The sequence below is a fragment of the Rhodofomes roseus genome (genome assembly GCF_022264815.1).
Source record: "Rhodofomes roseus strain CIRM-BRFM 1785 chromosome Unknown C8Q71scaffold_28, whole genome shotgun sequence".
Taxonomy (NCBI): Eukaryota; Fungi; Basidiomycota; class Agaricomycetes; order Polyporales; family Fomitopsidaceae; genus Rhodofomes; species Rhodofomes roseus.
In genome coordinates this window covers 106,989-129,190 of record NW_025952984.1, presented here as the reverse complement: position 1 = coordinate 129,190, position 22,202 = coordinate 106,989, and the positions used below count along the sequence as shown (strand labels likewise).

The 22,202-nt window shown below is 56.5% G+C and overlaps 9 protein-coding genes across 9 annotated transcripts; 2 read left to right on the top strand and 7 right to left on the bottom strand.

The window, feature by feature from the left end:
- Nucleotides 1–16: 16 nt before the first annotated feature.
- Nucleotides 17–1,025, top strand: C8Q71DRAFT_716205 (thioredoxin-like [2Fe-2S] ferredoxin-domain-containing protein; the record flags this gene model as incomplete). The annotated part of the gene is made up of 6 exons (XM_047921086.1): nucleotides 17–115; nucleotides 174–203; nucleotides 251–474; nucleotides 530–740; nucleotides 796–927; nucleotides 984–1,025. 6 exons carry the CDS (start codon nucleotides 17–19, stop codon nucleotides 1,023–1,025), a joined length of 738 nt encoding a protein of 245 aa, XP_047774168.1.
- On the bottom strand, nucleotides 1,011–3,222 carry C8Q71DRAFT_783756 (UPF0187-domain-containing protein). The gene is made up of 12 exons (XM_047924995.1): nucleotides 3,015–3,222; nucleotides 2,930–2,962; nucleotides 2,841–2,879; nucleotides 2,666–2,791; nucleotides 2,589–2,611; nucleotides 2,521–2,526; nucleotides 2,412–2,469; nucleotides 1,713–2,350; nucleotides 1,433–1,659; nucleotides 1,351–1,377; nucleotides 1,263–1,296; nucleotides 1,011–1,209 (listed from the first exon to the last, which is right to left on the bottom strand). The coding sequence occupies exons 1-12, from the start codon at nucleotides 3,084–3,086 to the stop codon at nucleotides 1,137–1,139; spliced, it is 1,356 nt and encodes a 451-aa protein (XP_047774167.1). The 5' UTR covers nucleotides 3,087–3,222; the 3' UTR covers nucleotides 1,011–1,136.
- Nucleotides 3,223–6,963, bottom strand: C8Q71DRAFT_783752 (MFS general substrate transporter). Its single transcript, XM_047924994.1, has 20 exons — nucleotides 6,942–6,963; nucleotides 6,863–6,885; nucleotides 6,140–6,802; nucleotides 6,023–6,084; nucleotides 5,647–5,733; nucleotides 5,435–5,601; nucleotides 5,363–5,387; nucleotides 5,199–5,311; nucleotides 5,139–5,148; nucleotides 4,915–5,077; nucleotides 4,842–4,855; nucleotides 4,762–4,789; nucleotides 4,613–4,706; nucleotides 4,507–4,561; nucleotides 4,432–4,450; nucleotides 4,278–4,371; nucleotides 4,208–4,228; nucleotides 3,967–4,154; nucleotides 3,320–3,919; nucleotides 3,223–3,269 (listed from the first exon to the last, which is right to left on the bottom strand). Exons 3-19 carry the CDS (start codon nucleotides 6,518–6,520, stop codon nucleotides 3,434–3,436), a joined length of 2,007 nt encoding a protein of 668 aa, XP_047774166.1. The 5' UTR covers nucleotides 6,521–6,802; nucleotides 6,863–6,885; nucleotides 6,942–6,963; the 3' UTR covers nucleotides 3,223–3,269; nucleotides 3,320–3,433.
- Nucleotide 6,964: 1 nt separating this feature from the next.
- C8Q71DRAFT_727114 (uncharacterized protein) lies at nucleotides 6,965–8,275 on the top strand (the record flags this gene model as incomplete). The annotated part of the gene is made up of 3 exons (XM_047921823.1): nucleotides 6,965–7,082; nucleotides 7,137–7,225; nucleotides 7,277–8,275. 3 exons carry the CDS (start codon nucleotides 6,965–6,967, stop codon nucleotides 8,273–8,275), a joined length of 1,206 nt encoding a protein of 401 aa, XP_047774165.1.
- Nucleotides 8,276–8,675: 400 nt separating this feature from the next.
- Nucleotides 8,676–12,404, bottom strand: C8Q71DRAFT_862053 (uncharacterized protein; the record flags this gene model as incomplete). Its single annotated transcript, XM_047927983.1, has 18 exons — nucleotides 8,676–8,807; nucleotides 8,874–8,933; nucleotides 8,991–9,293; nucleotides 9,357–9,453; nucleotides 9,510–9,726; nucleotides 9,787–9,972; nucleotides 10,031–10,283; nucleotides 10,351–10,391; nucleotides 10,446–10,574; nucleotides 10,628–10,840; nucleotides 10,901–10,922; nucleotides 10,975–10,988; nucleotides 11,046–11,098; nucleotides 11,149–11,275; nucleotides 11,328–11,465; nucleotides 11,524–11,881; nucleotides 11,939–12,227; nucleotides 12,286–12,404. 18 exons carry the CDS (start codon nucleotides 12,402–12,404, stop codon nucleotides 8,676–8,678), a joined length of 2,751 nt encoding a protein of 916 aa, XP_047774164.1.
- A 769-nt stretch (nucleotides 12,405–13,173) lies between these two features.
- On the bottom strand, nucleotides 13,174–14,841 carry C8Q71DRAFT_862052 (uncharacterized protein; the record flags this gene model as incomplete). The annotated part of the gene is made up of 13 exons (XM_047927982.1): nucleotides 13,174–13,332; nucleotides 13,390–13,526; nucleotides 13,578–13,663; nucleotides 13,713–13,772; nucleotides 13,824–13,979; nucleotides 14,034–14,049; nucleotides 14,100–14,171; nucleotides 14,228–14,279; nucleotides 14,332–14,349; nucleotides 14,404–14,413; nucleotides 14,468–14,580; nucleotides 14,634–14,712; nucleotides 14,768–14,841. The coding sequence occupies 13 exons, from the start codon at nucleotides 14,839–14,841 to the stop codon at nucleotides 13,174–13,176; spliced, it is 1,032 nt and encodes a 343-aa protein (XP_047774163.1).
- A 1,133-nt stretch (nucleotides 14,842–15,974) lies between these two features.
- Nucleotides 15,975–18,338, bottom strand: C8Q71DRAFT_314373 (family S53 protease-like protein). Its single transcript, XM_047917743.1, has 7 exons — nucleotides 17,810–18,338; nucleotides 17,277–17,753; nucleotides 17,112–17,216; nucleotides 16,865–17,061; nucleotides 16,674–16,811; nucleotides 16,174–16,615; nucleotides 15,975–16,114 (listed from the first exon to the last, which is right to left on the bottom strand). The coding sequence occupies exons 1-7, from the start codon at nucleotides 18,065–18,067 to the stop codon at nucleotides 16,058–16,060; spliced, it is 1,674 nt and encodes a 557-aa protein (XP_047774162.1). The 5' UTR covers nucleotides 18,068–18,338; the 3' UTR covers nucleotides 15,975–16,057.
- Nucleotides 18,259–19,031, bottom strand: C8Q71DRAFT_314386 (uncharacterized protein). The gene is made up of 2 exons (XM_047917744.1): nucleotides 18,973–19,031; nucleotides 18,259–18,766 (listed from the first exon to the last, which is right to left on the bottom strand). Exon 2 carries the CDS (start codon nucleotides 18,738–18,740, stop codon nucleotides 18,450–18,452), a length of 291 nt encoding a protein of 96 aa, XP_047774161.1. The 5' UTR covers nucleotides 18,741–18,766; nucleotides 18,973–19,031; the 3' UTR covers nucleotides 18,259–18,449.
- Nucleotides 19,032–19,617: 586 nt separating this feature from the next.
- Nucleotides 19,618–22,147, bottom strand: C8Q71DRAFT_783720 (aryl-alcohol dehydrogenase). Its single transcript, XM_047924993.1, has 18 exons — nucleotides 21,894–22,147; nucleotides 21,734–21,801; nucleotides 21,627–21,669; nucleotides 21,439–21,565; nucleotides 21,348–21,384; nucleotides 21,199–21,288; nucleotides 21,051–21,146; nucleotides 20,910–20,976; nucleotides 20,812–20,849; nucleotides 20,688–20,763; nucleotides 20,620–20,634; nucleotides 20,460–20,560; nucleotides 20,315–20,409; nucleotides 20,204–20,254; nucleotides 20,076–20,149; nucleotides 19,965–20,021; nucleotides 19,760–19,869; nucleotides 19,618–19,706 (listed from the first exon to the last, which is right to left on the bottom strand). Exons 3-17 carry the CDS (start codon nucleotides 21,655–21,657, stop codon nucleotides 19,784–19,786), a joined length of 1,041 nt encoding a protein of 346 aa, XP_047774160.1. The 5' UTR covers nucleotides 21,658–21,669; nucleotides 21,734–21,801; nucleotides 21,894–22,147; the 3' UTR covers nucleotides 19,618–19,706; nucleotides 19,760–19,783.
- Between the last annotated feature and the right edge of the window lie 55 nt (nucleotides 22,148–22,202).

The window sequence follows — 22,202 nt, the reverse complement described above, 5'->3', positions numbered from 1 at the left end:
CGTCGTCCTCCTCGCCATGCTCGCCGCACGACTCCCAAAACGCGTCCCTCGTCTGCCTCCCCCGGTCCGCCGCATACACTCCTCGCCATGCCGCCGCTCCGATGCACTCTTCGTGGTACGTACCTGCGTGTCCCGCTCGCCCTGCTGCCACTGACGGTCGCCTGCAACTGCAGCACCGCGACACGACCTACAACAACCCTAAGGTCCGTCTACATCCGACAGCACGGCCGCTCACTGACCGCCCCCGCAGATCCCATTCGAGTTCACCTCCGAGAACATGAAGCGCGCCCAGGAGATCATCTCGCACTACCCTCCCCAGTACAAGAAGGCCGCCGTCATCCCGCTCCTCGACCTCGGCCAGCGCCAGAACAAGGGCTGGACGAGCATCAGCGTCATGAACTACGTCGCCAAGCTCCTCGAGATGCCCCCCATGCGCGTGTACGAGGTCGCCACCTTCTACACCATGTTCAACCGGTGCGTCCTGCCCCCATACGCCGCGGCGACGCGCATTTGCTCACGCACCGTGCAGGGAACCCATCGGCGAGAACTTTGTGCAGATCTGCACGACGACGCCGTGCATGCTCCGCGGTGCGTACGACATCGTCGACACCGTCTGCAACCACTTCGGCGGCATCAAGCCCGGCGACACCACCAAGGATGGCAAGTTCACCGTCATCGAGGTAGAGTGCCAGGGTGCCTGCAGCAACGCGCCCATGATGGCTGTGAACGATGACTTCTACGTACGTGGTCTCATTCATGGCGAGATGTGCGTTCACGCTGGCACTGCTGCTACAGGAGGATCTTACCGCGGAGACGACGAAGAAGGTGCTGGAGGCGTTCGCGAAGGGCCAGAAGCCGAAGCCGGGTCCTCAGAGCGGACGGCATACGAGCGAGAACTCGGCGGGTCTGACGGCGCTCGCGTCGAAGGTGCGTATTCTATGTACTATTACGGCGGGCTTTCATCTCACACGACGTCTTCTCAGCCATACGGTCCGGGAGAGTTCTGCACACCAGAGTTCCAGTAGATAGTAGCAATACATCATATTCTGGTCCGGCGTGGTATCGTATGCGACAGAATGCTCGTGCATGCGTGATTGAGAGCAAGAATTTCCAAATAACCAAGCCAGCAAGTTAAATCAATCGTCCCCTTCACCGTCATCCGTACCGTACATCCCTTCACCACCCTCGGGCAATCGTTCAACGATGTATCTATGCGAGAGACGTCAATAAATTTACAGAAGAACTCTGCGAATGGCACTTGCTCTATTTCTTCCTTGAGATCGTCGCAATACCGCTCTGTCAAAGTCACGCTCGATTAATCAGGCGAAGATGATGCAGCGTGGTGCGCACCCAGAGGAAGGTCAGACTTGTCCAGGCCTTCGAATGAAACGTGAGCAGCTGCATATCCTTTCCAGACAACCGGCGCACTCACCGAAAGGCATCTCAATCTCATCCGCAATCCCCTCGATGCCCATCAGCGTGAATGCCACGACGGTCACGATAGGCACCATGCCCCAGCCGAGGTCCTTGATGAGCGTAAACGGCAGCACGAAGAGGTAGAGGGTGACGCATTGCTTGAGGTGGATGCTGTACGAGCGCGGGATAGGCGTGTTCGCAACACGCTCCATCGCCGTCATCATCTCGACCATGGTATGGATGCTGGCGGCCCGTCAGCTCAACTCTGTTATTTGAGGCAAACAGACGGCACGCACTGGGCGCTCAGGGCGTTCGTCCCCGCGGGGCCGACCGTCTCCAGATACCCATCCCGCTTGAAGAAGAACAGCAGCCTCGACAGCTCATGCGCGATGACGAGCGGGAGCGGGGTGCTCAGCGTCTCGGGGTGCGGGTGGAAGTCGATCGTCTGGTGCAGCGCGCGCTCGCTCAGGAGCGGTGTGCGCGCCGTCCGCGTGCTCGCCTGCTTCAGCTTGTCCTTGCTCCGCTTCACGCGGATGCGCTTCGTCGCGTCCGCGCTCGGGCTCCGGCCCTCCGCGTCGCCCAGGTTCGACGGGCTGTTCGCCTCGTCGGGCGTGAGGAACCCGCCCGGGCTCGTCCGCGCCGTCGCGGCGTAGCTGACTGCTGCGCTCGTCCGCCGCGTGGGCACGCCGTACCGCGCGAGCTGCGCCGTGCTCGCGGGAAGCACGCCGACGTAGTCTTCCCAGTCCAGGCCGTCCTCGCCTCTCAGGTAGTGCTTGACAGAGTACGCGTATGCCGCACACAGCTTCAGAGCATCGACCTTGCGCCGGCGGAGTTGTGCCGCCGTCAGGTTCGGCGCCACGCCCTTTACGCGTGCTGCATCGTCTGCAGGGGGTACTGCAACATTGATCCATATGGACCTGGATAGGCTACGGATCTAGAGGCCGCTTGCGAGAGTTAGAGCGTATACACACGGAGCGTGTCCGGTGAACACTGACGTGAGCCGTCATGGTGCCAAAGTCCTTACGCCCTTCATAGTACCGGTCATACGACGTGCTAGGATTGTCCACATCAGCAGACAGGTAGACTGAGAAGCGGATGCCTTACCCATTCCTAGCGGAGGGTGAGATGCCCGGTCACTACCCAAGGCCTCTCACGCGACCAACAGAACGCACCTGAACACCAGGATCAATCCGACCTATCTCATGCTTAGCTTCCCTCTCTCATGTAACGAGCAGCACGTTGCACTCACCACGACCGACAACAGAGGCACGACCTGGTTGGTGAGCGTAACCTCCGTGCCCTGGTCCCACAGGTACGCGGCGATACTCGCGAAGATGGTGACAGTGAGCACGGGCCCAATGATACGGGGGACAATCTGCACATGCATTGAAGGGTCGCCATCCACACAGACGACACACACTCACGCTGCCTTTGAGACGGAGGACGTCAGGAAGCCATGAGTACTGTCGCCACAACGTCAGACCCGTCGAGTACAGCACAGATAGAAGCGCACCTTCCGAAGCCTCTGTCGCGAGATGATCTTCGTCTGCAAGTGCCCTCAGAGATGAGCCCTGACCAGAGTAGCAGAGCAGCTTCACCTTCTGAAACTTGACCGTTCCGCCCTTGCCCGACACCGACGCAGTTGTCACCTCAGCCTCGTCCGAAGCCATGTCTGCTGTCCTTGCTGTTCGTTGCAGATACGGAGCAGGTTCCGGGTAGTGTTTAGTGGGCTGTACGAGGTGCCTAGGTGCTGCCTCGGGCGAGCATGCAGAGGGAGGTGAGGCGGTGGAGCAGCGGCCACAGTCACTCCGTAGCGAAGTCGCTAGATCACATATCTCGATCGTGGCCTGCTCGTGATTTCTCCGTCAAATTCGGAAGTCTAAAGCTTCGCAGGCATACTTATCCGCCCGGGCATCCTCCGTACATGATGATAATACATTGCATCGTATTGCGGTAAGTATCGTGGAGTCGTGAGCACTGCTCGTCTATCATGAATGTCTAGGAAGTCTTGGAGCGGTCAGCTTTTCTCTTTCTTCTCCGCATCCGCCTCCGCCTCCGCCTCCATCCCTCCCTTCTCCGGGTCCTGCTCAACCTCACCCTTCTCCAGTTTTTCCTTCACCCGTGTCTCCTTAGCTGCCTGCTTCAACAGCTTGTCGTCCGCCCGCGAGAGCTCGTGCTGTTGGATCAAGAACACCGCCGCGAGCCAACCGATGCCAGTCGCTGCGACCGTCAAGTAGAACACCCCTCGGAAGCCCTCCGCATATCCGTTCACAATCACCGTCAGCGCAGACTCACTGATCCCCACACTGTCTTTCTTGATACTCGTCGGGTCGTTCAGCAGCACTGCGATCTGCTGCGCGGTGAGGCCCACGCTCTGGGCTGCCTCCCGGAGGGAGTTGTTGATGAGCGACGAGCACACTCCCAGCGCGATGCACGAGCCGAACAGTCGGAGGTAGTTCCGCACGGCTGTGACGACTGCCATCTGCTGACGGCTCACTGCAGCCTGCGGTGATATCAGCATGGAGCTGTAGTCGAGATGAGGGAGCAGACCTGGGCAGCAAGGAGGGTTGTCTGGAATGTCATGCCCGCGGCGATACCCGCCATCAGGAGCGATCCAATGATCTTGGCCTCCGAGGAGTGCTGATGAATGGTGCACTGCAGGCCCTGTGCCACCGTCCATAGACTGTAACCTGCTATGATCATGTATCGGTAATGCCCCGTGCGCGCCGTGATTTGTCCTGAATGTTGAGAATAAGTTGACCTGCTCACTCCGCAAGTGCAAGGTGCGTACCGCATATGAACACGCAGAATGCTGAACATGAGTCAGCGGATAAGCAGACGAACAGCAAGTGGTAACATACCGATGGGCGCAAGGAATGGTAGCAAGAGCAGACTGGACCTAGTCGGCGACATGCCTCGGACAAGTTGCAGATACTGCGGAACGTAGTAGAGGAGCTAGCAAAAAAGTCGTTGCGGTTGAATTCGGCGTCTAGGAAACAGCCGAAGGAAGCTTACCGAGAAGAACGTCGTTCCACTGTGCGATGGCGAGCACTGTCAGTCGCCGTAGAACATATATATGCTGATACCTACTTCATGAGCGTGGCGATGAACACACCAGCGACCGTCTTGTGGCGGAAAATGAAGACTATGCTATGAGTAAGCATTCTCTCTACGCCGACTTCAGAGCGACATCTACCTGGTACGATGGGGAACTTCGCCATCTTTGCCTCCCAAACCAGGAAAAGAACATATGTGATCACTCCCAAAATGAGTGTCACGAGCACGGGAGCCTGACGATGGCCAGATGAGCATTCGCGCTTTACACAAGAGACAGGTAGGACGCACCGACACCCAGCCGTAGGAGACGCCTCCCCTGTATACTGACTTTAATGACGGTAAGTCCCTCGCTGGAGCAACACACGCACCAGTTCAGCCCTAGCTGAATGTTACAATTGTCATGAACCCGTACTGGCGCTGTGAACGAAGGCCGGCACTCACAAGCAAGAGGACCGACGAGATGACGGTCAGCAAAGAGCCGACGTAGTCGATCTGCAGCAGCTTCTTGCGCATGTCGCCGTGAACCTTCTTCTGGGGTAGGAGCAAGGCACAAGTGACGATCGCCAGGGATGCGAGGGGCAGATTCAGGTAGAATACCCATCGCCTGCGGAGTCATCTAGCGGTCAAAAACATTCGGATCAAGCTATGGTGCTGCGTGTGCGCACCAGGTCGTGTCTGTGAATACGGTGAGTGCCAGATTTGTTCTCAGGGAAAGCGATACGTGCATTCAGAAATAACACCTCCGAGGATGGGTCCAATCCCATTCGAGAGTGCGATGATGGATTCGTTGATTCCCATGAACTTTCCTCGGTCCTTGAGTGAGACGATGTCCGAGATACTGAGAAGAGGAATCAACTCTGAGCTGTAATCGCCAAAATGCAGAGCCTACATGATCAAGGTCATAGTGATGATGGCTGAACCACGGTCAGGATGATTACAAGGTGAAGGCCACGCTGCGTACCTCCGCCACCAATGCCTTGCAACGCTCTGAACACGATCAACTGGATCATCGTGCGTGCAAGAGCGCATGCGAGCGAGAAGACCAGGAAGACAGCGAGTGCGAAGAGCATGACGACCTTCCTCCCGAAGACATCTGACCACCGGCCATACAGTGGTGTGGATGCCAAGCTACGCAGTGTCAGAGCGAGCAGTCACAGGCTAACGGGGACAGACCTAGTGAGGAGATACGCCGTCGCTACCCATGCGCCGATGGTCCCTCCGTTCAGGTCTTCTTCTATGCTCGCAAGAGCAGTGGCGACGCTGGAGAGCGGTCAGCAACGAAACCACGCTGTACTCGAGCAAGCTCCAAGTCTTGGTGTGCCATTCTACAACATTGAGTGCACAACATGAACTTTTGGACTGGCCATGCATCGCTAGCTGCAGAGTGTCCGAGTCGCGTGCCGCCCGGCATGAAGCAGCGGCGGGCGGTCCGAGGATCCCGGAGACCTCGATCATAACGGCATGCCCATCGTCTCTTCCCCACATCCCCACAACATCCATGGCTCGATAAATCACAGCCTGGTCAGAATACAGAGAGGCGAATACGTACATGGTTTGATCCAAGAACGAGCACATGAGCGCGATGGACATCCCGAGGAACACCATGATGACCTATCAGAAACAGTGTGAGCCGTCGTGCAGCGCACTGCAAGACGGGCCAGCTCGCCTGCTTTGTGGGCAAGAAGTTGGTCTGGTCAGTGAGCTCAGGCGAGTCGCCATGTTCCTGAGGGGCATCTGTCTGTGGGTCCGCAGAGGTGGGGACGGGCGCGTGGGAGCCGCCTGCGCCAGTTGCCTCGGGGAGGGCGACCACAGGGTCCTCCTCGACGTCGACTGTGTCCTGGACGTCCGGGTCCCTCAGCTGCGACGAGGTCATGGTGGCCGAGGAAAGGGCGAGACGAGGAGAGGCCATGGTGGGTCGAGTGGGAGGGAGGGGGCCGGCCGAGGTGCCGACGGCCTCTGGCTGCAGAGTCTGTTGGACTGGCTCTTCCCATTCCCAACGCCTCATTGTCGCCGATAAGACCTGCGAGGCGTCCGGTGAGCTCGGCATGTGTCCATTGGCAGCAGTGGGAGACGTGCGCCTTTGCCTCCGAAGAGCGGAACGGCGCCGGGGCACGGAGGTCGCTCAGTATGTACCGGCGGCCAACTCGCTAGACGATCGCGGTAGGTTCGTGCTTCTGACGGTCTCGGACCGCACTTTGTTTGACGGAGAGTGTTCTGCGGCTGCGTCCATGCGATCCTCCCCTCTGCTGCCGTCTGGACGCCGGTGCGTCGCCTCCAACACGCCGCCGTCCACCGCGCAGCCCGGCCAGGACCGACGACGACACGATCGGTGGGTGAAGACAACGCTCGGGCCCGACACACTGACAGTCTTCACATTCTCCACTCCCAGCCGCAGCCATCTGCCCACGTTCGGTGCGTCCCGCTTGCTCCAGACCACCCGTATAAAGCCGGCCACACAGCCTGCCCAGCGACACTCCAACTCCCGCCCACAATGCCTTCTCTCGTTCGCCCTTGGACCCAGCCATCCTTCGCCGCCGGCCAGACCGTCACCCTCGTCGCTCAACACACTTTACCCTCGCTTGCCGTCACATGCACACCATCCGCCAGGCGTGCGTAGTTTCCCCACACATTGTCCTCACCCCGCTCAGCTATATCCTGTGTAGTCCAACCCTTCACAAAAGGCCTTGCCATCCCCTCGTCCACTCTCGAGCGAGTCAAGGCCGAACCACGCGCTCCTGGAGAACAAGTGTGTGTAAGTATATACCTCTGCGAACATGTGAATATCACCGAACGCCTGGTTCAGGCCGCCCCCAGCCCCGATCATCTCGTTTCGCTGCCTACCCTTGGTCCACCCATAACCCGGCCCGTCTCGCGCAACCCTTCCTCGATGTCCATCCGCCGTCTCGCGTCCAACCGCCCCGTCCTCCACTGCAAGGTCGACTTGCCTCCCGTACCCTCCTTCCCCTCTGGCTCCCTTCGCGGCAACACTCCCACCGTAACCCCGTCCCTCACGCCCGGCCAGGCAGCGTCTCCCTTCCCGCTCTCTCTGCGCCAGTTCACCCTCGCACACTCAAAGACCCGCAACGCAAACGCGTCCCCCATCACGCCCATCGACCAGATCATGCCGCGCGCCCCTCTCTCGCCGCCTCCGCTCCAAGTCCGCCCTCTCGCTCTGTCCCGGCCTCACACTAGAAAGCTTCATCTCGCTGCCCCGCTGAAACTGGCTCTCCACAGCGACTTCATCGCTGATTCTCCGCCCCGCACGCCTGTCCTTGGGCTTGGTCTGGAATTCGCCGGCACGCCCTACGCCGCTGAACTCGCTCCGCCGTCGCCATTCTTGCTGGACGGACCGCCCGGTGCTCGCTCGAGCCTATCACCTCTAGCCAGCCCTATCGCTCCTTCTATGGCAACCACGACCAACGGATGTGATACCCCCAGTCCCCAGCGGGACGTCAGTCCGCCGGACCCGACAAAGCGCCGCCAGTCGACTACTGGTAGTTGCGCAGGAGCCGTCTCTCTACATGCTCGTGCAAGGCCGCCCCTCAGACTGTCTCTCCCTCGCCGACTGTCCTACAACCGCTCTGGTTTCGCGAGCTCGCCTGGCAACGGCGCCGCGACCCCGACAGCGATCGACGAAGGCCTTGCTTCGCCCGCTGTCATAGGGCCTCAGTGTGGACCAGGACTCACGGGGATGCCCAAGCCTGGACGACCCAAGTCTCTGGTAACGAAGGCCAACCATCCCGGGACCCCGGGCGTGTATGCGCACCTCCCCAGGATGGTCGAGCTGGGAAGCTATTTCTGATCGCTTGTGCCGTTCCTCCTGTCGTCCGTTAGGTATTGATGTCGCCTTGCCTGTAAAATACTCCAAATCCCTTGTCGTAGTACTGTAGTGTAGTTTGCCCTCGCGATGTTATGTTCGAGCTACTTTGTACTCTACAGCCCCAACCTTGGATAATCACATCATTTCTCTGAGCGATTCCCCGAGCATGGATACATCGACGACCCATCACTGAGGGTGCTGACGTAAGACTATGAGCTCGCTCCCTGAGTGCAAGCACATGCCGCGTGCAAATCAACTGTGCAGTTTATCTCAAGCTGCCAGTCACAATGCATTCGTCTCGTCATGCAGCAGCACGTATGATACAGTTTTCTGATGCTACTCTTCATGACTGTTCGCTTGTGAAGCTCACCTATGCTCAGAGCTACAACGCGCTTTTGCGGGACGCAAACCACTTGCGGATGTCCTCTGTCGACCGCTTGACCCACGCAGACCGGATCTGGATGCCTTCAAGCGTCTGGTCAAGCTTCATCTTGTATTTCCCAGTGTCCTTGTCCTGTGGGACATCAACGTCAGCACTCTGTCTGTATGTTCAACGACGCAACACGACGGCGAGACTGACCTTGAAGAACTCTGCCGTCTCCTGGTAGTCCTTGTCTGCCGACAAGTTACGGAATGACATCTACGACGATCGTCCGCGCATCAGCGTCCGCTATGTCCGGAAGGACGCAACACGTACCTCAACGAGTACTTGGAAGCTGTAGTTCCCCTCAAACTTCTCGTCCAGCAGCTCGTAGTCCGCCTTGAACTGCGCAGCCAAGAATTGTCTCGTCTTCGGGTTGATGCCCAGCGTGCCGAACATGTAGTACAGGTCCTGCAGCCGCACCTTCTCCATCATGAACTCCCAGGTGTCCTTCGCGATATCCAAGTCCTGCGTCTGCGCCAGGCCCCGGAGCGCTGCGACGCCCGTCGCGGGGTTCTTCGGCTTCAGCGCGATCTGCTTAACAAACTCCCACTCTGCCCGGCCGCCTTCCCTTACCGCCTACGTCAATCACCAGAGCGCATGAGCATGCCAGCCTGAGGACAGCCAAGCACAGATACGTACGACCGCGTAGGTGATAACCTCGAGCTCGGGAGGGATCCTGCTATCATCACCCGTTTTCATATAATGAGCGAAGCGGGCTCGAAGTTCCTCGAGCACCCTTCGCCAAGCAACACTCAATCAGATGACACGGCAACGAATTGGAAGACCACTCACTTCGGTGACTTCCCGGATGCGGCGCCCTCGATGGCCAACGTACGCAGCTCTCTCGTGTCTGCGGAGTCCTGGCTTGAATACTCGTAGCCGAGCTTGTCGACGAGCGGCGTGAAGAGCTCCACCAGGAAGCCTTGGACCGAGTCCGTGATATCCGTGTTTTCCCACCAGACCGAGCGGATGGTCAACAGACTCCGCTGGATGATCTCCCATACGAGGTCTAGCAGGTCAGCCGGATCAACGCTCGAGCTCCACGTCGCAGAGAATGACAGCCACTCACACTCGGATTCGTTGCGTAGAACATCGGTCAGTGCCAAAGCGGAGCTCACGTCTGAGTAGCCGGCCTTGCTCAGTGCGAACGCATCGTCAACGAGCCCAATGCGATCTTCAGTGGAGAATGGCGAGGACGCCTTTGCGGATTCGCGACCAATTTTGACCAAACGCTCCGGTGGGTATAGTACACGACCTATGAAGCCCATTAGGGATCCCTTGTCATGTCGAGTCAGGCTACAATGAAGGCTTACAGAACGTCACCGTCCCTGCGTTGAGTTTCCATGATTTGCTGACGTCTAGCGAAATCGTCTTCTCGCGCTGGTCCAAGACTTCATTCTTGTTGATCACGACAATACCCTTCCCATCGACTGTCAGCAGACTGAGGGGGACTGTCCAGATCGTCTCGTTGTCCTTCGGCGCGGCGGGCCCTGTACCAAGGAAACGGTCCTGACGAATTTGAATGCCGTTCGGGTTCTCCGTGACGGTGAGAACTGGGTAACCTATCTGTAGCGCACATAATAATTGGTGAGGACTAGGCATTCATCGTCGCAAGGCGTTGAGTGAGCGAGACCTTCTTGACCCAATTGTCCATCATCTTCGGGACGTCAACGCCTATTGACAATCTCGGTGTGAGCGCGACTTACGGTCTCATTGGAAGGCACTCACCACTCGCCTCCTGGATGCCTTCCCAGAGGTCTCGGGTGACGCTATTCGCGAACAGGTGCTTTTTCAAGTAGATCGATACACCCTTGAGGAACTGCTCTTCACCGACATAACTCGAGAGCATGCGCAACACTGATGCAGCGGTGAATGACAAAGCATGAGTTGAAAGAAGGAGACCTACGCACCGGAAGCCGCCTTCGAGTATGAAAGCCCATCGAAAATTTGGTTGACCATCAGGGCATCTGGGCACTCGACCTCGACCGGGTGTGACGATGGGTTGTCGTCGACATCAAGCGCATATTTGTGGTGCAAGGTGATGAAAGAGGAATGGAGTTTCCACTCCGGGAAAATCCTGCGCTCGTTAGCGTTCGCACTCACATACAACACCCGTCGGCTTACTTGTCTGTAACGGGCCGTGAGTTCCACAAACGAGAGGTCAGCCAACTACTCAAGCTCACCTAGAATGATGACTTCGCCCATCTAGGGGACAACGTCAGAACAACATTTTAGGCTGTAGACATTCCTCACTGACCAAAGTCGCGAAGCCTGTTACATGGAATGCTTAGTCTCTCAAACAACGGCATGGAGGAACTGGCGGCTTACCTTCGTTCAAGTAGAGATTGTCCCACCATTCCATGGTAGCGATGTTGCCGAACCTAGCCATAATGAAGTGCCGCGATTGCTTGCATTCGTAGACCTTACTTACCACATGTGTGCGACCTCGTGACATTGCGTGTATGCAATCTCCTTCTTGGTCCCCAGATCTTCGGACTTGGGATCAAGAGCGAAACAAGAAGTGCGACCGGTAATGAGACCCCAGTTCTCCATGGCACCTAACGTTCACGTCAAACACACTGGTCGTAACCGAGTTGCAGGCCAACTCACCGCAATCGAAATCATGGACGACGAGCGTGTCCAGCTTGGGTAGCGGGTATTCGATCTCGAATACCTTCTCGTACAAGGGGAGTGCCTTCTCCTTTACGTAGAGAGCAAACTGCAATTTGTCAACCATGTCCTTCGTCGCTGAGAAAACGTGTTAGCCTTCACAAGGTATTTCGCACATCTAAAGGAGCTTACTTACCGTAGGCACGCAACGGCCGTGTCTTGCCACTGATAGGACTCGTGTACGAGCTCTCCAAGTATTCGAAGTGACCGTTCGCGAACGCGAGCAGGTACGTCGACATTGGCGGGCTTTTCACGAACTGCGTGATCTTCCACTTCTCGCTCTCACCTTGGGACACACCGAGCGACGCCAACCTCTCAGAGAGCCAGGCGATTGCGTCGTCGGTCGGACCAGCCTTGGGGTCGAAGACGCGTTCAGACTCCACAGACATGTTGCTGAGATTGACGGTGTCTGCGCGCGAAATCATAGTCACGCTGAAGGTTGCTTTGAGCAAGGGCTCGTCCCAGCAAGGCAAGGCACGACGTGCAGAAGTAGGCTGCAATCGTTCTTCTTCAACAACTCGCCAATTATGTGATATATCGATCGGACGCACCTCAAAATTTGTCAACGCGTACACCTCGCCTTCACTGCTTAATGACTTGTAGTATCCCATAAGTGAGTCCGTCAACTGGCCCTCGTACGCGACCTTGAGCTGCACTTTCGCGCCGGCGGGTATGCTCTCCGCAAACTCAAGTGTACAGCGCTCCATGGTCTTGTCGAAGTCGATTGAAGCAGGGGTAAATGCCGACGACTTGGGACCGGAAGTGGTGAGCGCGATGTTGGACAGCTTGAGGTCAGCGGAATTAAACACGATCTTCGAGGTGTCCGTCTTGACATCTAAGCTAATAGAGCAGCTCAATATCAGATATGCACTTGTCCGTCTCAACGCATCGTACGCACTCCACTGTGAGTACTCCGTCGAATTCGCCGCCGACGAGGTCAGTACGGACGGTGAGATCGTAGTGCGTTGGCTTGACATTCGTGGGGAGACGGTAATCCGCTTCAGCTAACGGTGACATTGTGGCCGTAGCAGAACCAGAGCGGAAGGACGAGAGGGTCGAACACGCGCGGACACGCGCAGATGCAGGTTCACCGGAGAGCTCGTGCGCCCTCAGCCCTGCTCGTGACTTGCTTTGCAGCGGCCGAGGGCAAGCATCTTGACGTACAAGCGAGGTAGGTGCTGTCGAGAAGGCTAGCTGGCGTGGCCCTTGTTTTCTGAGCGAGAGCCGAAAAGAACTAGGTAGGGTCGAGAGCGCCGTCACCCGTGTGGTAAGCTGCGATTTCTGCAGTCGGGACCCGAAGAATGCGCCATTATGCCAACAAGTCTTGGCTGCAGACCCGCCGTACGTTCCAGAGAAGCGGGAGGCACTGAGCAGAGAGCGGACGGAAGCATGCCAGCCAGTGCGGAGGGACATGGACATGCAAGCCTACCCGCACGCGCCTGCCGGAGTAGGAACGACGCGCTTGTGGCGCGATTAACCTTTGCATTCGTAACATTGCAACACTAGGACAGTCGCCTCCAAAATTACTGACCTTTTCCTGCTTGGTGTAGGTATTGAGACACCGTGCGCTGTGATCCAATGATATCAAATCACTTAGGGTCGGGACAAGCAACACACGTCCCTGGACCAAGTACCATAAACGAGCGTACACAGCGAGTAATCACTACATCGACGCAATACAGTACATATGCGGCGTGCACTCCATCAGGATGTCCTGCCTTGCCAGCACCTACGGCGAGGCAAAGTCGTCATCGCTTCAAGGACGCGTAGCAGCGACGTCTTTCGTTCATACTTTGACTTTGACCTCTTCCATGGGGGTAACGGCGGCGGTGTTTGACCCTTGATGTGATCTTGCCGGGGACATCGGGATGTCGTCGCTGGAATAATCAACTGTCTTGTCAATGGTGATTTGCAGCTTCGATCCCGTGAGGTCCACCGTGTCCGGCTGAAAGGATCATCGTAAAGTGAGCGTCAGACATCGGATGGCGCGGCGTCGGCGTACCTGAAGCTCAGACCGTCTGATAAACCGGTTGGTGAAGACAGGGGGGAGTCCGCCGGAGCCAGACGTTGTGCGAGACACGTGTTGAGCTCTCAACAACTTCCGTGCGTTCACGGAGGCGAGGAAGGAGTTTGCGTAGCCTGTATGCGAATGAGACGAGACTTGACGAGCAAGTAAAGGCAGGGACGTACACTTGCTAATCACGAAGTGGAGACCGAGGTAGATGAGTGCGTGAGGTTTAGCAAGCCAGAAGATGAGCGAGATAGCGGTAGCAATACTATCCGCCGAGTCAGTAGCACACTCGCAGAACGAGGCAAGGATCTCACCATGTGACCATGCCGGTCTCAATGGTGTACAATGTCATGGAGTTGAGGATATGGTCAAGCCTGCGGGTGCGATGAGGGGTTGGTCAAGTGCGAAACCGACAAGTGACGCACCGTCCAGAGCTTCCAGTCCCACTGCTACGACTTTTCCTCAGGAATATACACAGACCGAACGTGATTATCACGTCCAGCGCGGTCGACAAGACCAAGCCGAGCGTGAACAACCAGCGATAGTGGGCGTAGAACTCTGAGTAGCTTTCTAGTCGAATCCTACTCATGCGCGCGCGGTCAGCGACTAGCTGACAAATGAAGATAGACACTCACAGCTCACCAGCCGTGGCTGTCAAATGTGTGAGATGGTTCCAGAAAAATGACTGCAATGTGACTCACTGAAGGCAGAGCCAACTCGACAGAGAGCGATGATGGCCATAGGCACAGTGATGAAATAGTTGCCCTTGCTGACTGTAAAATGCAAAGCCGTCAATGATTAGCATCAGTAAGCCGACGTACGAACGTACGCCTAAAAAGTCTGTATGTGAAGAACAAATGTACAATAACAGTCGTCAACGCCTGTGCCATGTGTTCAGTGCAAGTGTGGTTGGTCCAATGCGTTGAAACCCACCGTCAATGCTATGCTGACCTTGAGACCGTTGTCTGTCAAAAATGGTCATAGCTAGAGTATTGGACAACCCACCCCTGCTGACCTGTGAGATCGTTAATTCTATGCACTGCGGTCCGTCAAATGGACCTAGACGTACCAGAAACAATGATCTGTGATGTTCATATTACCGAACCCCGCGACCAGATACATCCAGTCCGCCGTCCAGAGCATAGCCGTATGCAAGATGTCCAGCAAGACGATGCTCACGACCTGATTCGGTCGTTTGAGCCATCAATAGCTGAACGTAGAATACGCGCACTTACTATGGCCTTCAGTGCTCGGTGATCCTTCTCGAACATCCGGAAGTAAAGGACGCCCTGCATCAATACGACACCGGACAGTCTGTGAAAAGCCTAAGCATACAAAGGTAGCCGCTCGAGAAAATTGCAGCACTTACGCAGTTGCGGCCAAGCTCCCAACAACGAGCGAGCCCAAACTGGCCTTGAGGTTCGCATAAGTTACTGTCACCATCTCGTCGAGCGTCTTGGTGGAGACAGCGTATGTACAGTAGTGTTTCACATGCACAGCACACCGAAGACGAGCTGGGTGAAGAGGGCGGCGGGCTGGACTGGTGGTGGGTTTTAATTAAGGTGTGTGGAGGACCGTGACATCCGACTCATCGCAACTGGTACGTCCCTTCCAAGCGACTCCCGAGATAGCGATCTCAGCGGCAGGGGTCGAAACCCGCTCAGAGACCCCTAAATGGCGCGTCTGACGCGGGATGATGATCTTCCTGCGCTTCCGCCCGATGCTGTGGATGGCCATCCCCCGCACCCCGCACTGTCCCACACCTAGGCCATCTGTGGCTTTGCTCCCGTGCGCGCCCTCGCCGAGTTTGTCGGGCCACTGCTGGGCCACTGTGCACAGACTCATCATAAGTCGCCCCTGAGTTGGGTGGCGCACGCGCCCATGTCCCATATTGATTGATTTACGTGTTTGCGGATTTTCTGTGGCTGCGAAGGCATCGGTCGGGCGTCCACGTCGCTGTGCGACGGTGATGGAGGAAGACCAGCAGTTGCCGCGAGGGCGCGTCAGGCAGAACTGAACTCTCATGAGAGAGCCATGCAAGGGCAGAGGCACACCCGCATTCGGCACCCGGATGTATCCATATTAGGCAAGGCGGGGGCGCTGGCGCCCAGTGCCGCGCGACGCGTCGGTCACGGTACTACTTGACCTCTGCGTCCTCGCTGGTCGAGGGCCCAGACATGAGCTCTGCTCCCGCTTCAACTGCCCTTGCCCTGGTAGAACAAAGGCAGACGTTTCGGCCCTCCTTTCAACGACACGCATCGGTTGAAGGCGCATTGAAGTCACCTGCGGTGTGCGCAACACTCGCATCGCCCGTGGAAGTCGCACACAAGACCCTACCTTGTTTGATTGTGGCTTTCTTACGGCTTCACGCTACTCATCAGAAATGCCTACGGTAGCGAACGATACGTAAGTAGCGAACCTATGACCTGATCTCTCCCACAGTGCTTTCAGAAACGAATCACTCTGCAAACGGGTAAGCCCTAGTAGGGGCATAAACCAATCATACCGTCATACATTTCATTCCCCACCAGTCCTACAATCCTTACAGTGTCCGCGTATTTAGCTATTCACAGCTAGGAGCGACAGTAACCGAGAAATGTTCAGACCAATTGTTCGTATCAACCGTTCGTTATACCGTGATCAAACATTCATGAATGCTTTACACGCCGGCAGCAGTCAACAGCGCGGCAAAGTTCGGCGTACCAAGACCCGTCACCTGTGAACGCGAGGTGAGTAGCTGGTCGTCCATCGCACTGCGTGAAACACAACACATACCGGGTCCCAACCGGTCGTGGCAGTGAAACCGTTGGTACTGCATCCCGGGTTGTCGCCGCTGGTTACATCGTTCAGAGCACCCGAGTTCTCGTACAGCCAAGGGTTCAACCACCCGAGTCGGCTCTTCCCTGCGCTCAGCAGTTTATCATTGAGCAGCGCGACAACGCTCGCAAAGGTCGGGCTCGAGCAGCTCGTTCCGCTGACGGTGTAGAAGGAGCCCTCGTACCCGATGAGGAAGTTCTCGCCCTGGGTGGAAACGTCGGGGAAACCACGGCCAGAGGTATTGTACAATCCGCTGTTGGTGCTTCCCAGGTAGGAGAGGTACGAAGAGACCGCAGAGGTCTGGAAGGAGGGGGTAGCGTAGACATTCGAGAACCCGCCAGAAGAGAAATCTGCGGCCGTCTCGGGACTGGTACCGGTCGTCGCGCCCACGGACGTAACACTAATGCGCGCCAATGGTCAGCGTGAGTCTCATCGCGACTGGAAGTTGAGATGCTCACTAGGGGCAGCCAGACGGGAACGTAGGGACGAAGTCGGTGCAAGACGAGCTCTGGGAGCCTGAGACACCGCCGTCTCCAGAAGCAAACAATACCGAGATGCCCGCGGTTCCAAGCGACGCGTATGCATCGCAGAGTTTGCTGATGGATGCATGTTCGTCAGCAGATATGTGCATACAAGCGCCCATGCTCACCTAAACACGCCCGTAGAAATGTCCGCTTCGTTGGAGCCATAGGAGGTCGTCACGACGTAAGCGTCGCTCAGGTTGGACAGAACGTAGTTGACCGTGTCCAAGAAGCCGAAGACACCATCATTGGCATTTTCACCAACAGAGATGAAGTACACAGGAACGCCCGTGGCGAGGCCGACTGTGTACTGCACGTCGAGGTTCTGGAAACGAAGCTGAGTCTCATGCATTCTTCACAAAGCGCGGGACTTACTGCCTCATCGCCAGGGTCGCTGGGGTCGTCAGAGCCGCCGTCGAGCTCCACTATGGTCCAGGTAGTGGAAGAAGCGATGTCTGTGCGGTATTGGGACAGGAAGTCCTATGGTTCCATCTATCATATCAGCAGGGAGGCGCTACAAGGAATAGTAGGAAAGCTTACACTCATGTCCGTGTTGCTCGGATATTGATCATCGTACCCAGTCACCACGATAGGATCAGCGTTTGCAGCCGCAGTCGTCGGAATACCGTAGAGTTCTTGGAGACACGCGGGGTCAACATTGCCGCTGCACGACGACTGCCGTTTCTCCATCGCTGAAGCAGAGACACGCTTCGCGTTGAGAGGCAGTTTAGGCGAGGTGGGCTGCGTGAACGTGGTTGTCGGGTGGACCAGCTGCAGGTGGCCGGCAAGGTCCGTCGGGATGGAGTACTGGAGGGCGCGTATGCTCTGAACGCCCGTTGCTTCGTGCGTGAACACCGAGAAGTCGGCATCAAGCATCTCGTTCGCCTGGCTGACGGGGACGGAAATGGCGAGCCAGTCACCGGCCGGCGAGATGGACTGCGCGGTGAGGTTGTTCTCGTTCAGCCACGCATTCACCGCTTCGAGGGACTCGGACGACGGCGATAGGAAGGCTGCCGCCTGTCATCAGGTCAGTGGTGAGTTATGCGGTTAATGAGGCATGGCGTGGTGCTGACCTCGGACCTCGAGAGGTGCTGGCCATAGTTCTGGCTTGACGGCGTGCTGACATCATACAGGGTCTCGACGAGCTGGTCAACGTTGCTGCTCACGAGACCGAGGCGGAGGTTGAGCACGGTGTCTGCGTCGGCAGAGCGTACGTGCGAGAATCCCGTCGGGATGGTCGACCGGGCCTCGTGCAGGCGGAGACTGCGCGCCACGGGCTTGCTCAGGCCAAGTGTGAAGAGCGAGGTGAGGAGGAGGCCAGTAGCAATCATCGTGGTGGATCAGCTCTCCGCGGTACTCGAGGTGGGGAACACCCTGCGGGATGATGGGATGGAGCGGCGAGGGCGTGCTCTTATAGGCGTGGGCCTTCTTCATTGCCAAGATAGCTAGCGCGTGGTAAGCATTCTTCGTACAGAGAAGCACCACAGCAGCAAAGAGCGCGATATGGTTGCCTTCACTTGCCGAAAACGGGCGGAACAAGCTGCGTAAGTATGCCGTCTTTGGGAACGCATCAAGGCGATCATATGGAGGTGTGTTCAAGGCGCGGCGGGACGACAGCACGACTGTGATCCTCGATGACGGCGCCGCGCGGACTCATGGTGAGCGGACGTGTGTACCAGCCGTGCGGCCTCGGGTCAGCAAACGCAAACGTGATCAGTCGTAGCCCATGCGACTTCCTCTGTAGAAGCCAGAAGCACGAACCACCAGAGATAAGTGCTCGAGATAAGCCGGCTGGAATGAAGTGAACATCCGCCGGCATTGAGACGGAGAAGCACCGGATGTCCTCGGCTCGGTCGAGTCGAACATCCTTCGACTATGGTATAGGTGTTGCCGAGTTGTTGGTCTGCCACCGAAAGCACCTCTTGGAGTTAAATGCAACAATGAAGCTGAGCTGCCACGCACCGCATGCACAAGAAGAAATGACAGCGTCACCAAGTACAGCATAAGGCGGTGAGTGCGCCGAGGACAGTCTGGTCAGCCATGACCACGCGGTATCGAGGGCCCAGAGGTAACACGGTGCGGCTTACATCTACTGTGGTGGGACGATCAGGCCGTTCAGAGAGCCATCCACAAGCCGTATCCCGAGTCATTGTCAGCAACGAGCATTCAGTAGGACACGCAGAGAACGGCATCCCGTCGACGCCGGGTGGTCAGAGAGGGAAAAGACCACACAAACCTATGTAGCGAACTCAACCTGGGCAAGTCGATCATGATCGCGACGACTTCTCTGTCTGACAGATGTTCCGGCGGCACCGTAGCAAGGTATGGTAGAGCGGCACGATCTCTGGATGGCGGCGGCCATCGGAAGCTCGTTTCTTTCTCTAGGCAGCGTGAATGGTCATGCGGTCTCGGGGCAGCATATAGAATACATCCCTCACCAGCATTCTGCGCGAACCGGCATTTCTCGCCTCAACGGGGTCAATGCTGGCATGCGTAACGGCGCTTCATGACTCATGAGTCGAGCATTTTTGTGAACTGAGGGCCAGTCAAGTCGTATGCAAGAGTCAGTCGTGTCGGATGTGGCAGCGTCGTGGCGGAATGCAAGTTGTGGCGTCAAACTCAACATCCGAGGTCGGACCAAAAGTCAGACGCCGCCCAAATGATTGTTCCACGCGATGCACCCGCCGTGTGTACACCGGCGGCCTTGTGGCCAGCACCACGGACGATGGAGTCATGGACACCTCGCACCTTGTCTTCCACCGCAACTCGCTCGCGCTGTCGTTCTCCCTGGCAGCACTAGTACTTCGCCGAGAGTCGTACGGATCTACCCGTTGCAGTACATTCTCATTTCCAGTCAACCAAATCAGCGACTGTCGACTCGACAGCCACACCGTCGCGCGCATCGGTCCAGCGGCCATGACACATACTTATTTAGCTGAATTTCACTGACACGCACGGTCATAATACTGACTTTATTCAGAGAGGTGTGCTCGCGTTGATGCTGCATAAACGACATGACATACCCACGTCCATGACTCTAGCCAGCCTCACACATGTTCCCAAACAGCAACTGGCTTGTACGGCTCCTCGAGGTATGCAATTTCGTCCGATGTTAATTCGACGTTGAGAGCGCCTGTGATCATCCAGTCTCGTCAGCTACATCAGAAATAGACCTCCGAGTGTCCTGGATAATGTATCGATCCGCGTTCACTCGGACGAAGAACTCACCTAGGATGTCTTCCAGATTCTTCAGGCTTGTCGTGCCTATAATGGGCGCGGTGACGTCTGTGAAAGGCTGAATAAGGGTCTGTACAGTATCTCACGCAGGTAGGGACTGACCGTCCTTCGAGAGGCTCCATCCCAGGGCGACCTGCGCCATGCTGACACCTTTCTTCTCCGCCAGTTCTGCAACCCTGCACGCGACCAAGAGTCCATAAAATATATGTGATTGTTCAGAACATACGCACCGGTTCACGATCTCAGGGGTGCCCGGGAATGTTCTGTAAGTTTCCGCCCATCTGTGGAAAGAAGTTCTGCGTGAATGACAGAGCAATAGGTATTGAGTTTGGAAAACTGACTTATCGGTTTTCCCTCGCTTAGTCTGTGCCGATAGGGGGCGAGTGAGGAATCCTCGTGCTAGGGGTGACCACGGCAGGGCACCCACGCCGAGCATCTAATCTGAAAATCAGAACGAACAACCACCCATAGAAGTGTCGACCACACCTTCAGCGTAGGGAACATCTCCCGCTCTTCCTCGCGGTAGACGAGGCAGTGGTGGTTCTGCATAGAGATGAATGGTGTCAATCTGTTCGCAATAGCGTAATCTACGGCCATCATGCTACTGAGTTTCCTCTCGGACTGGATACCGCGGGCTGGGACTTACTCTGCATAGCATGGACTATTCAGGTGGTTTGTCATAGATATGCTCCGCTCATGAAATGAAGAACGTACATTGGTATGCATAGCATGAACTCGCGCCGATATACCGCACATAGCCGGCTTTCACAACGTCGTCAAGGGCTTGCATCTGGATCGCGTAAGCATTCATTCAACGTGTGTTCCACCAACGACTGACCGTCTCCTCAATGGGCGTGTCATAGTCAAACCTATGGCCTAAACGGACGATGCATCAGGGAGACCCCGATCTGTGTAAACCATGACCACGAAACTCACACTGTAGGAGATCGATGTGATCGACCTGCAGTCGCTCGAGGCTCGCCTTCACAGAGTCGAAGATGTGCTGGATATTGTGCGACGTCAGCCAGACATGTCTTGCTGCATTGCCCCGGGGGCGGGGGCATTGTCCGCGCGCACCTTGCGGTTCAAGCCCTTCTGATTGATCACCCCGTAGTCCTCGGTCTTCGTTCCAATGATGTTCATGTCATATTTGGGCGCCACGGCGCCCCAGAGCTGAATGCAGTTGGCATAGACAAGGAAGTAGACCCAGTTCGTATAGACCTACCTTCGTCATAATAACCAGTTCCTCACGCGGCAGCTGCAATTCCTTGATTGCTCTACCTAGCATGACCTCGGAAAGGCCGTTGGAGTACATCTTGAATCCCGGTTCATCCAGTCACAAGCCTGGCGACGAGCTGAAGTGGCAGGACGTACGTTTGCTGTATCGAAGGTCTGTATGCCATGATCATAGCTGTCATCGTGCTGAGCTTGACAAGACCCTTTTTCTAGACATTTGACGACGTACGCATACTTGATGTGCCTATTGGCCTCCTCTTGGTCTTCGATGACCCATTCGTTCCAGCCTTTGCTACCGTACGACATGCATCCCAGGATGATTTTCGATACTTTCAAGCCCGACTTTCCCAGGCGCGCTAGGATGGAGAAGAATGAGCGAACGAGAAGCTTGGTGAGATCTCTTAGGCTCACACGCACCGTATGGCATGGATTTATTCTGGACAGACATTTCGGAACGTCGCTGCACGAACGTTGTGTAGGTACCGGTAAGACGTCAAAGGTATCTCAATGAATTGAATCCGCACCCAGCTTTATAGCACGCTACAGTACTATGCGGAACTCGGAGAGGACGTGGGGCTTGCTCCCAGTTGAGCTACGTCATTTGTCAGTGCCAGCGATCTTGACAGTTGGCAAGAGTACGACGATTGACCGAGGCTGCCAGAATCGCGGCCGTACAGTACATACCACGCTATGGCATGGCCCACGGCGACATCCTGCCGCAGAACATCATGGTTGCGAAAAGCGACCGGGGCGGGATGCCGGGGACGATATGTATACTAGGGAAGCGGAGGCGGCTCATCCGGCGGGTGTCGAAGGACAGACCCGGTACCCGCATAGTAGAGGGGGCAGGTGAGGGGTGTCAAAGAATATGCTATGCGTTGATCAAGGCGGAGCACGATGTGGGTATATATTGGTGGCCGGCCACTGGCAAGCTGCAGTGCATAGGACTGTAACGCGACGCAGGCAGTTACAGTGTCTTCATATTTGTGTCAG

What these genes read in the sequence shown, in the direction of transcription:
- C8Q71DRAFT_783756 (XM_047924995.1), bottom strand. Translation starts at nt 3,086, where the DNA reads ATGGCTTCGGACGAGGCTGAGGTGACAACTGCGTCGGTGTCGGGCAAG. An exon ending in GAACGGTCAAGTTTCAGAAG is followed by an intron (nt 2,963 to 3,014) that starts GTGAAGCTGCTC and finishes GGGCACTTGCAG; the next exon opens with ACGAAGATCATCTCGCGACA. An exon ending in CAAGTCTGACCTTCCTCTGG is followed by an intron (nt 1,297 to 1,350) that starts GTGCGCACCACG and finishes TGACTTTGACAG; the next exon opens with AGCGGTATTGCGACGATCTC.
- C8Q71DRAFT_783752 (XM_047924994.1), bottom strand. Translation starts at nt 6,520, where the DNA reads ATGCCGAGCTCACCGGACGCCTCGCAGGTCTTATCGGCGACAATGAGG. An exon ending in GCAAGGCATTGGTGGCGGAG is followed by an intron (nt 5,388 to 5,434) that starts GTACGCAGCGTG and finishes ACCGTGGTTCAG; the next exon opens with CCATCATCACTATGACCTTG. An exon ending in GAAGTTCCCCATCGTACCAG is followed by an intron (nt 4,562 to 4,612) that starts GTAGATGTCGCT and finishes CTCATAGCATAG; the next exon opens with TCTTCATTTTCCGCCACAAG.
- C8Q71DRAFT_314373 (XM_047917743.1), bottom strand. Translation starts at nt 18,067, where the DNA reads ATGATTGCTACTGGCCTCCTCCTCACCTCGCTCTTCACACTTGGCCTG. An exon ending in ATTTCTACGGGCGTGTTTAG is followed by an intron (nt 16,812 to 16,864) that starts GTGAGCATGGGC and finishes TGCATCCATCAG; the next exon opens with CAAACTCTGCGATGCATACG. An exon ending in TTCCCGTCTGGCTGCCCCTA is followed by an intron (nt 16,616 to 16,673) that starts GTGAGCATCTCA and finishes GGCGCGCATTAG; the next exon opens with TGTTACGTCCGTGGGCGCGA.
- C8Q71DRAFT_314386 (XM_047917744.1), bottom strand. Translation starts at nt 18,740, where the DNA reads ATGCTGTACTTGGTGACGCTGTCATTTCTTCTTGTGCATGCGGTGCGT.
- C8Q71DRAFT_783720 (XM_047924993.1), bottom strand. Translation starts at nt 21,657, where the DNA reads ATGTCTGTCCAGAATAAATCCATGCCATACG. An exon ending in AACTGGTTATTATGACGAAG is followed by an intron (nt 21,147 to 21,198) that starts GTAGGTCTATAC and finishes AACTGCATTCAG; the next exon opens with CTCTGGGGCGCCGTGGCGCC. An exon ending in ACACGCCCATTGAGGAGACG is followed by an intron (nt 20,764 to 20,811) that starts GTCAGTCGTTGG and finishes TACGCGATCCAG; the next exon opens with ATGCAAGCCCTTGACGACGT.